At 34.2% G+C, this 11,142-nt stretch overlaps 2 protein-coding genes across 4 annotated transcripts; one reads left to right on the top strand and one right to left on the bottom strand.

The window, feature by feature from the left end:
• Positions 1–1,328: 1,328 nt before the first annotated feature.
• On the top strand, positions 1,329–5,028 carry LOC126708953 (protein BASIC PENTACYSTEINE7). 3 transcript variants are annotated; one of them, XM_050408986.1, is made up of 2 exons: positions 1,329–1,536; positions 4,000–5,028. In XM_050408986.1, the coding sequence occupies exon 2, from the start codon at positions 4,080–4,082 to the stop codon at positions 4,788–4,790; it is 711 nt and encodes a 236-aa protein (XP_050264943.1). In that variant the 5' UTR covers positions 1,329–1,536; positions 4,000–4,079; the 3' UTR covers positions 4,791–5,028. The 3 variants fall into 3 exon arrangements, with proteins under 3 accessions (XP_050264943.1, XP_050264942.1, XP_050264944.1); XM_050408985.1 differs by having other exon boundaries at positions 1,330–1,536; positions 3,994–5,028; XM_050408987.1 differs by lacking the exon at positions 1,329–1,536 and adding an exon at positions 1,602–2,121 and having other exon boundaries at positions 3,994–5,028.
• A 2,378-nt stretch (positions 5,029–7,406) lies between these two features.
• On the bottom strand, positions 7,407–10,917 carry LOC126707987 (phosphoribulokinase, chloroplastic). Its single transcript, XM_050407770.1, has 5 exons — positions 10,071–10,917; positions 8,542–8,626; positions 8,357–8,441; positions 7,871–8,115; positions 7,407–7,758 (listed from the first exon to the last, which is right to left on the bottom strand). Exons 1-5 carry the CDS (start codon positions 10,640–10,642, stop codon positions 7,507–7,509), a joined length of 1,239 nt encoding a protein of 412 aa, XP_050263727.1. The 5' UTR covers positions 10,643–10,917; the 3' UTR covers positions 7,407–7,506.
• Between the last annotated feature and the right edge of the window lie 225 nt (positions 10,918–11,142).

Consider the following 11,142-nt stretch of genomic DNA (forward strand, 5'->3'; position numbering starts at 1 on the left):
AAATTTTGTGTCAATCGAATATTATTTACTATATGATTTATAAGTTTATATTTTATACATAGTTTTAAATTACAAAAACTTAAAATTTAAACAATTTAATAATAACATAATTATTAATTTTTAATTTTTTAGAAATTTTATAAGTACAAAAAATATAAGAAGTTTCGTGACATTCATAAGTCACGTGTTGGGGCACTCACAGCGGGGACTTATGATCCTACATGGAATGAACAATCGTTACACACAAAAACACGACCTAATTGTCTACACCATTCCAAGAACTTGAGGCCCATCAAATGAAGTGTTGATTTGATAGTCAAAAGTAGACCTGGGCATGGAACTCAGGCACGAATACAAAAGTCCATAGGCGAGTAAAACCACCATCAATTGTAACCATAAAGGAAAGCATGGGAATTGGAACCTATATGGCCGAAAACCTAGGATCTCGCCCATGATGGTCACATTAACGCTCATTAAGGTTACAATCAAGGTAATGACTACAAGTAAGAACTAATAAACATCACAAGCGAGCCTTTAAATTTCATAGCCACTCAATTATGAGTAATTTGTGTACTAAAAGGAGTGTTTTCTCTAATTTATATTTTTTTTTATTTTACAATTTGATAATTTAGAGTGAAGAGATTTGAAATATGTTTTCGTTGAAAATACATAAAAGTGTTAATTAAGTTATAAAGTCCTTGATGAGTATTATCTCGATTGAGATTACTAACTTAAGTAATTTGTGTCTTGCAAGTATTTCATTATTAATCAGATTTGTTTTTTCCTTATGAGAAAGCATCACTAATAGGTTATGCAATCACTAAATCATCATTTTTAAAATTATTTTATATACTACTTCAATTTTGCTACGGAAAATCCCAGCTCTTCTACTCAAGCTCAAATATTGACTTGTATTATTATTTTTATTTTAGTTTCATTGCTTTTTTTATCAGTGTGCTACCATAATCAAAATTGAGAGCCATCTCTTTATAATTTTTATGTATAATTTTCTCACCTTATTTCCAGACAATAAGTTCAAGAACATTGATTTTTTTTTTACAGTTGATATATTGAAATATAAGAAGAAGAAAAAATCAATAATAACTTACATGAAAATGATACTGTTTCAATTTATTAAAAAAAAAAAAAGTCTCATCAATTAAAAAATAGTTTAAGAAAAATGTTATTTTCAGAGAATACTCACCAAAAAGAAAGAAGCAGGTGACATGCTCTGATGCCATTGGAGTGTGTTTGACACGTAGTTGAAGAGGGCGTGGACTGACAAAATGCAGAGCGCACTTAATTTGAGGACAGAGAAGTCCTTTGAGATTGAGAAACTCTCTCTCTCTCTCTCTCTCTCTCAAACAGAACAGAACAGAACAGAACAGTCCAACTCAAACTTGAGGAGAGATATGAGGTGATAGTCTAGCTGAAACCATTTTCACTTACACCAACACTCACACAGTCACACACCACATCTTTTCATTTGGTTTGGTGCTGCAGTGAGAATCAAAGCACAAGAAACTGTTTTTCCAGGTAAAATTATATTTTTCATTTCCTTTTAACATGTAGGACTGAAAATCTGTTATTAAAAAAAAATAAGAGCATCATTTCTTGTAGATCTTACAAGCTTGTACCCCCCTTCATCATATTCATAGCTTGAATCAATGCTCTCAGTTCTTTCTTTTTTATGCAGAATCTCTTCTCTCTCTACTGTTTGAAGCTTACTTTGGTGTTTAGCCTAAATGGGTCCTTCCTAATTTTCTTTTTTCTCACTTTTTGAAAGATCAGTAATTTTGGTTCTGAATGATGATATTTCACTTTTATAAGCTACTTTGCCTTTAATCTTAAAGTTTTTTTTAGTGGGTTTCTGACATGGGTTTTTTTCCCCTTGTTAACTTATCTCTCTCTGCTTTTGCTAGTGTAACTTTGATTTGACTTTTGGGTTTTTTCTGTTTGGAAGAGCTTGCATCTTGGCATTTTTATTTCTCTTTGCGAGTGTCTGTGGAGATTTAGTCTTTCTGCTTGTAAGTGGAGGTGATGCATATCCTTCGATCGTTTTTCTGGCATGGAGTTCCTTTTTGCTTTGAAAACTTTGTGCCTTTTCTTCATAAAATGTAGGTATGATGTTTGTCGCTTTTGGGTTTAGTTTTTCTCTCAATGTGTATACTTCTTGATGCTATAGCAGTATAGCTTTCAGGTCTATTGTTTTTATATGGGTTTCCGCTCAGTTTTCAAGTCAGAACTTGTTAGTACTTAGTAGTTTTCTTTACTCTTTTTTTTTTGAGGGCATATTTTTTGGGTTCTTTGTTGATAATGTAGATCATAACTTAGAATTTCAGATTTCGTTCTATTTATGTTTAGTGTCATTGTGTCTCAATTTGCAGGCATGCATGCTGTGTGTGCGTGTGCATATGTGTGCGCACTTGGTGTATTAGCCCATTGGCATCTCTCTTGGGCTTAATGAGTTCCCTTTTTTCTTTTTCCATTTTTGTTTCATGACATTATTCCATTGTCTTTTTATACTTCATGTATCACTAATGAATTCTCAGCAATTTGCCAAAATTTTCTTTTATATGTTTAAGATCTCAATGACTAATTATTAAAACTTTGTACCTGTTCAATGACTTAAATCATGATGATACTAAATTAGGGCATTGTCATGCAATTCTTTTACTGTTTTTCGTGTTACATGTGCGTTCTTAAGCAGCTGAGGAAAATAGATGGTGAATGTGTATTTGTATAGAAGGGAAAGGGAGAGGATGCAGTTGACATTAGTGTTTGAAAGTGGGAATAAAGAAGAAGAAAAAGGGAGTGGAGTAGTTATAACTGTAGTAGGTTACATGCTGAAATTGAGTATATATATGTGCATGTGTGTGTACATTGTTGTGAATGGTATGCTGTGCAGCCCGGAGATGTTGTCTGGGATTCATTCACAAGCAGGAGCCACAAGAAAAACCAACGTGGTTGTGAAGGAGGTTCCATATACTCTACCAAGGGAGAGATGGGATATGTTTGGGAGGTGCTGAGCAAGAATCCACCAATAATTTAACTTATAGTGAGATCATTATGGCCATAGGGTTTATGAAAGTAGTTGCTATAGGGAGCTGCAGTGCTTCCCTATAAGATTATGGTGGACCATGGCAAAGAGTGTTAAAACGTGGTCCAACTTCCACTGTTTATTCAGGGACAAAGATGTCTGGGATTTTCATTTTAATTAGTTTCTCTTTTAACCTTTAAGCTAATGTTGATCCAATTGGCAGGTTACTATTTCCTGAGAATGTCCTTTAGAGCAGAATCTTGACACCAACATTAGCTGAAAGCTTTCTGAAGTTGCATAACCTTTTTGAATGAGGAGCATGGTTGATGGTTCTCAAGTACCTTTCTACGCCCATGATTTTACTCTTTTGAAACCTGTGCCCATAGTGTGAGACTGCCCAGACAATTTCCAAACCTACTTCAATTACAAAACTAAATTAAAAACCTTCAGATTTCTTATTCATCTACCCATGTCATAGCTGGTAACAGGAGTTCACATCCAGAATAGTTCAACAATTGTTTTTGAGAATTTACAATAATATTATTGTTCTATCAGTTTATAATAAAATTGTTGAGATGACTTGGGAATTTCACTGAATTCTATTCCAAGTCTGTGTAACTTCCAAAAATAATCTGGTACTTTTGGTAATTATGCTTAGTTCAAATTCATTCTTCCAAGAATGTGTTGAGACATTTATTCCATACATTAGAAGTTCAAATGCCAATTTTAGGCTGTCAGATTGTTTTGCATAAATATGTTTTTTTCTACATACTTATTTGAGGTTGGATTTTGATGTTGTATGGTTTGACTTAGTTGCTAACTAATTTCTCCTCTGAAGTTGCTCTAGTTGGTTTGCCTCAACAACTGTCAGATTGTGTGCTTTTAATTGGTTTCCCTCAACAAAAATTATTGCTCTGAGTGTTGGGAAATTCTTTGTTGTGTTCATTATGTAGATACAGATGGTAGATTGGGTACTAGCAATTTTTCAGAGAAATCTTTGAGTGTAGATGCAGTGCTGAGACATCAGGTAGTTGCAAATATGGGAACGTACACCAATAGAAACCCTATGATACCTGAAGCTACGGCAGGGGCATCCGTTCCACATTTTACCTGGTTTTATCCAGGAAGTTTTATGTCTGCATCAAAATCCAACTCAAATCCTTTGCAAGGGACTCAAATGAACCCAGAACCGGGTATTGCTGTTACTCCCATCCGAACCATTCCTGCCACAACTGAACCAAAAAAAAATATTAATTCAGCAACTAAACCTGTGAAGGTTAGGAAACAGAAGAATTCTATGAAGGAACCTAATCAAACTGCATCCAAGGTTTTCAGGCCAAAGCAAGCCAAAAAAACTCCTTCTACTTCTAAAAAGACAAAAGGACAAAGTATGCCTGAAGCAAAACGTGAAAAGAAGATTCCAATTAATATCGATATGGACAAAACTGACTTTGATTTCTCTGGGGTGCCTGCTCCATACTGTTCTTGTACTGGTAATCCTAGAGCGTGCTACAAATGGGGTGCTGGTGGATGGCAATCCTCGTGTTGCACCATTAACGTATCAGAATATCCTCTGCCCATGAGTTCTACAAGGCCTGGGTCTCGCATGGCTGGGAGAAAAATGAGCAATGGAGCATATGGGAAACTTCTACTGAGACTTGCAACTGAAGGTCATGATCTTACTCATCCAGTTGACTTGAAGGACCACTGGGCAAGACATGGTACTAACAAGTTCGTTATAATTAAGTAGAAATATGGAGAAGGGAAATTAAAGATTTGTTAACTGCTAGTATATATCATTCCCATGTTTTCTTGTAGGATGTAGTTTACTTCTTCATCTTAGAGACAATCCAAGTAAGTAGTCTGTATATAAAGTTTCTCTGAAGTTTCCTAGCATCTAGACTTATTTGGAAGGAAATGCTGCTATGAATCTGGAGACATGTTATAACATGAATTTCTTTGCCATTGTTATTGTTGTATTCCTTTCAGTGTCATGTTAGTTTATATCTTACATAAGATGATAATTTTATCACAAGAAGAAATTATGGTAATGTACATTTATTTTCACTGATAAATTGCTTCATTGGTTTGCATCGGTGTTGAGTTATTATGTATAAATTAGCTATTTATAATTATCATATAAACTTTTACAATGAAAACTTTATTACTCAAGAAGCTGCATATTCCAATGAACTGAAAAAAGTCAAAATTTTTATTTGATGAGATGGTGGCAGAATTCAGGAGGGGGTGATATCATTTGGAAGTACACATAACTGTCATATTGATGAAAGAGAGCTATCTGATAGCCTCTAAGGGCATTTAAATGGCATGTATTAATTTTCCATGCTTCTGCTGTGTAATCATTAATAAAATATGTTGTTCCAAGTTTGCAGAGGGAGAATCTGCAATAAATAAAATAGATTAGCCATTTAAAAATACTCTTCTCACGGAGGAAATGTAGAATGAGGACAGAACAAATAGCTCTTCTCCTTATGTATGTTGGTGTGGTTTCTTTGAGCAAAAACTAATTATATACAGTGACCGGTTGTTCTTTGTTTAGTACACATGCTATTGAACCACTTAAGTTTGTCATTCACGTGGCAACCAAGAAAACTGGGCATCTGTCTTGACTCAGGAATGTGGTCAATGATAGAGCTACTACCTATTAGATGAGTGTCTTGACTCTTGAGTGTGGCAAATGATAGAGCTACTGCCTAGAAGATGAGTTCCAACAGTGGCAATGTTGTTTAGGTTGGCGTTGCTTTTACCATAATGCTTGATACAGGAAGTTATTTTGCGGTTCCATGTTGACTTAGGGCATATTTTTGAATTGTCTTTCACCTTTTTATAATGTTTTATTTGATATAGGATGGTTGTTAATAATTTAAAAGCTGTCGTTGATGTGCCTTACTTGGTAAAGCTGAGAAATCAAGTTTTTGCTTTATGTGTTTCATCCTGCACAAATCGTTCTCCTGAAGCTTGCATGAAATTGACATATTTTAGGTTCAACTGTTATTCCTATTCTGCTTTTGCTTTGATCTTGTGTTTCCCATGATAAAATACTGTGCTTTTAAGTTGTTGACACAGCATGGTATCTTTGTCAAACATAGGAACCATGGTTTATTCTAAAATATTTGTCAAGAGTATTCATTTTTCACTGTTGGTCTTGGCTATTTCAGTGTCCGGTATGTAACCTTATTTTACATACAGTGATGCGTTGTTTATTAGTCAAGAATACCACTTGAGCAGAGAGGATTGTGGTGACCATGAGATTTTGCATGTAGTTTGTTTTTATCCCCATCAAAGCATTAGTGGCAGCCTCACTGCAAAATAAAATATACTACTTAACAATGGTTTGAACATATTGTTATCTGCTACAAAATGTCCTTGTGCTTTTGTCATGATTTAAGCTGCCTAAAAATTGACAGAAAATGTCCATACTAGATTCAATGGCTATACTCTTGATAAGATTTGCTTTTCATGCCATACATGATACATGTTTATTTATTTGTTTTGTTTGTTTCGAAGTTCAATCCTCTTGAAAAAGAAAGTGTAGGCGGATTACCTTCTGAGGTCATTTCTTTAGTTTAAAAAGAAAAACAGGTGTTTTATAACTCGTGGACTGACCTTGTTTAAGTGCTATAAAGGGCCTCTATCTCTAATCTTTGTACCAATTGCCTGTAGAAGTAGAATCCATATGGGGGGGAGGTCCCTCTACCCAAATGTTTTTCGTTTTTCCATTTATGAGTGAAATAGAGAACTTTGAGACTATATTGATAGTTTCCTCACCCAATGTATGTAGCAGCTTCAGTTTGATTTCTCTCACAGAGTGACAAAGCCAAAATTGCTGACCACTTAAACCGTTTGTGCTTGCCATTTTTCTTTATTGTGTTGTGGGTTCCGGAGTACCATAAATGTCTACTCCCTCCTCTCACATAAATGGTGGGTCTCATTAATTAAATTTATGGTAGGATCTACCATTTATGTGAGAGAGGGGAGTACGCATTTATGGTACTTCGAGAGTACCTAATAATTTTCCGGGTGGTTATAAGTTACAATGGTGATGCAATTAATGTAGTATGGGAATTAAATGAACAAAAAAGATAATGGCAAGAATAAAAGGGTACCATTCTTCTTAGCTGAATTTTATCTATGCTTTTGGCTTCTCTCTATATATTACATTAATTATCACATTGATCTCCAGAATAGAAAATAAGTAGGTACAGAGACTGTGTTGTCATTAATTCTTATCAATTAAGAACAGCCTAACACTCAAAATGAAATATTATGGAAGAGGGGGAGAGTTGAAAAATTAATAAAAATAAAAAAGTGGAAAATGATTTTTTTCTTTTTTGAGAGAGAGAGAGAGAGAGAGAGAGAGACTTAATTAAATTGTGGGTGGGCTTTAATTTGTCCATGCAGGCAAGGCAAGGCAAGGGTTGGCTAGGCATGATGGTGCTTCTTAATTAGGCCTTTGTTGCTTCTACAGGAGTTTTAGCCGTGGTGGAGATGAGTTGCTCGTACAGGTCTCTTATCTTCAAACCAACAATGGTTTGGAAAAGACCAGTTCCATTGCTACTGCCAGGGAAATCAGCATGCTTCAACATTTGTTGGGTCACTTCTCCATAGAACTTGGTGGATATGTTGCTTAGATGGCTTTCCACGTATATCAGCTCATCTAATCGGTCAAATTGACCATCCATCTCCAGCACAGACACCTAATAACATATAAGATATAGATATTAAAAAAAAAAAAACATCCATTATCATTAATTAGCACCCAAAAAAAATCATTATTAGAAGCATTAATTAATTAGAGCATTGTTATACCTCGTGGCCGAAATAAGTGTCAGGGCCATAGAAAAACTTGATGCCAGGGTATGAGCATGTAAGCTTTCTTCCGCATGGTATCCATGAGATAGTAGAGCCTTCATCAAACAGGTAAACTGGGTTGAAAAACTCAACCCCTTCTTTCATTATCAACCTCACTCTCAATATCTTCCCCTCGTTATCATCCGGAATCAATTGGGTTGGCAACACTTCTATCACTGCATCTGCATATTGCTTTTGTGGATCTGCAATTTTTTTTTTTTTTTTTTTTTAAATTTAACCAACCAATTAATTATGATTACGTACTTACACTTCATATTATCAATCTACCACAAATATTTTATTACATAAATCTTACAAATTGATACAAAAACATAACTAATTAAAAAAAATTATTATGTTGTTGAAGTGGCATCAAATTACATTACTAATTACTAGTTTGTAAGCTTTTTTTTTTTTTTTTTTTTTTAAATAATAAAATCTTACCGATATATGCGTCAAAATCAGGCTTCCTGGCTTCAATACTAGCTTTGATGCTTTCAAGACTGTGTCCACGCTCAGCCATGTCCCTCTGAAATTTTTGTTACATAAATAGAGATCAAGATGAATTGAGTTTTTATTTATAATAATTAATATATAAATGAATAATTGAGGTGTTACAGTACTGTTACCTGAATTTTCCATGCAAACTTAACCTCATTGCTGATGTCCAAGTAGATACTGAAGTCCAACAGGTCCCTTACTCGTGAATCGAACCTACAAATACAATAGTTAGGACTTAGGACAACTTCACTGATTATTCATGCAACCACTTTCCCGTTTTGGCACCATAAACATATATATATTTGATAATTACATTTTCTATCCAAAAAAAAAAAAAATTACATTAAAATTGCTATATATATATATATATATATAAAAAAGATTGTTATTCAGCCCCTTATAATAAAAGCATTTTGTGAAGGGCATGCCATAATGGGCTCTTTATAAGTAAGTCCTAGCGTCCTAGGTCCAACCAAAACTAAAATTCTCCTAAATAATTTAAGCGCATTTAATAAAATCATTATCGAACTCTTTTTTAGGAATTAGGATTAAAATTTAATCATCTTAGAGATTATATTTATAGCACCTCTTTTGAAGTAAAACGAAATAACTGTAGCTATTCATGAGCTTTTGGTGACCTTTATTCACTTATCTTTTTTTTTTTTTTTTTTTTTTTTAAAGAAAAAAAGGGTTCCGCGAACCTAAATATGGTGCAAGGCCCACCAAGAAGAAGATGACAAAACAGATAGAATTCCTCAGCCATACAATAAATTGAGATAAACTAATGCTCTATATCTCTAATCTATGTATCAATAATTGATAATAAAAAAACAACTATCAAAATAGATTTCTTTAAAAAAAAAAATGACATATATACACACATATATATATATATATATACTTTTTTTTTTTCCTTGGAGACAACCTAAATTCCCTCGTAACAATCAGAAACATTGAATGTATTTTGCAATCCATCTTAAAGACAATGATAACATTGTCAAGAAGTTTATGCTTAAGTGATATTGTCTGATCGATTCTCCTTTTTTTCCCCCAAAAATAATTTGGTTTAAGTCTACCTTCTTTCTTATCGCCGAAAAAAAACAGAGAAAAAAGGACACATGAACATGATAACGTTATTTTATGGACTCCATTTTTCTTTAGATATATGAAGTAGACACGTACATGCTACATAAATAATTTATCTGACGAGATATGTTGGCAAATGTAAAGTCCTTTGGAAATTTCATAAATACTCCGTATGGTAATAAGTTTAAAAACAAATATTTATTTGTTAAAAAAGAACAAAAATAATTTTTTTGATAAATAAAAAAAAAGAAAAATAATACCATAGCATTATACTTTGAATAAAAACCATTTAAAATATAAACTAACCACTTATTTACATAAATTCCAAGAAAATTAAGAACGAAATTTGTTTCATGGAATATTCTTCTTTTTCTATGAGATGCAAGAACAATTCTCCTTTCTTTCGAGAGACCAGATGTGAGTGTGTGCAACAATGTTAAATTAAATTATTAAATTTATTATTTCATAATAACTTAAATAATATGGTATAAGAGCAAGAGACCATATCACAAGTAATTTATCAATAGAGAGAGAGAATACTATTACTGTTAATTTGTGGCTTATTACTTACATTGGGTGCAAACCTTCAATGACAAGAATCTTAGGGGGCTTGATGAGCTCAGGAGGATCCAAGAGACCAGAAACATGATTGTAAATAGGCTTATCAACAGGAATCCCATCCTTGAGAGCCTTAACTTGTTCATACATGAGATCAAAGTCGTTGGCTCTAGGGTCAAGTGCAGTGACACCCTTCTGTTTCCTTCCAGTCCTATCCAGTGAGTGATAGTCATCCAAGCATATCACGGTGGTAGTGTCACTGATGAGCGTGTTGGAGTCAGGGTTACCCCCCTTTGGTGGCTCTGCAGCCCCACCAAACACACTGGTCAGCCTCCTCATGAAGGTACTTTTCCCACATCCTGAGTCTGCTGCCAGACCTATCACAACTGTCTTTGAATCACCTGCTGATGTTGTGCATGTTATCACATATGGGCTGGTTGTGTTGCTGCCTCTCTTGCTAGTTTTCTTGCCACTAGAATAGAAAACTACCTGTTTTTGGTGAAATCCCAATTGGGTTTTTGATGTGGTGGAGATTGAACATGTGGAATTGAGAGATGGGGTGGTGTAGACTGTGCAAATTGCCATTCTTTCCGTCTCTCTACTCAGAAAAGGAATTCACAAAGTGCTCTGAGAGAGCAAGAGCAATGGTTGAATTGGCTTTTGGTAACTCTATTTAGTTGGTGTTTTGAGTAGTAGAAGTAGACATGAAATAAGTTTGGCTTCTTGTCCTCTTGAATTTATACGGAGAATTTGGGACACAAATAAGAGGGTAAAAGGATTTGATGAAAGCAGAAAGGCAGTTTTGGTTTTGGAAGATGGGAAAGAAAATGTTGGCTTGGTGATGGGAGGCTGATGTGTCTTTTTGTTTATGGGTTTATGTGACTACCCCTGGTTTTGGACAAATTCGGAGGTAATTTTAAGGTGGCATGACTCATGAGAAGGGACATGGGTGGAATAAATTATTGGATAGTAGCTAAAATGGTCTATTCGAATTTTCCTTCCCCGGAAAATGAAAGTTCTACTTGAAATATTTGTTTATATTTTATTTATTTATTTTTTTAATAAATGATGGAATATGCTGATGA

This window comes from Quercus robur, chromosome 12 (assembly GCF_932294415.1).
Source record: "Quercus robur chromosome 12, dhQueRobu3.1, whole genome shotgun sequence".
NCBI lineage: Eukaryota > Viridiplantae > Streptophyta > Magnoliopsida > Fagales > Fagaceae > Quercus > Quercus robur.

Excerpts from the sequence above, each read along its gene's own strand:
- LOC126708953 (XM_050408986.1), top strand. The coding sequence starts at position 4,080 with ATGGGAACGTACACCAATAGAAACCCTATGATACCTGAAGCTACGGCA.
- LOC126707987 (XM_050407770.1), bottom strand. The coding sequence starts at position 10,642 with ATGGCAATTTGCACAGTCTACACCACCCCATCTCTCAATTCCACATGT. Across the intron at positions 8,442-8,541 it reads AGTTTGCATGGAAAATTCAG|AGGGACATGGCTGAGCGTGG; the intron begins GTAACAGTACTG and ends CAAAAATTTCAG. Across the intron at positions 7,759-7,870 it reads ACACTTATTTCGGCCACGAG|GTGTCTGTGCTGGAGATGGA; the intron begins GTATAACAATGC and ends ATATGTTATTAG.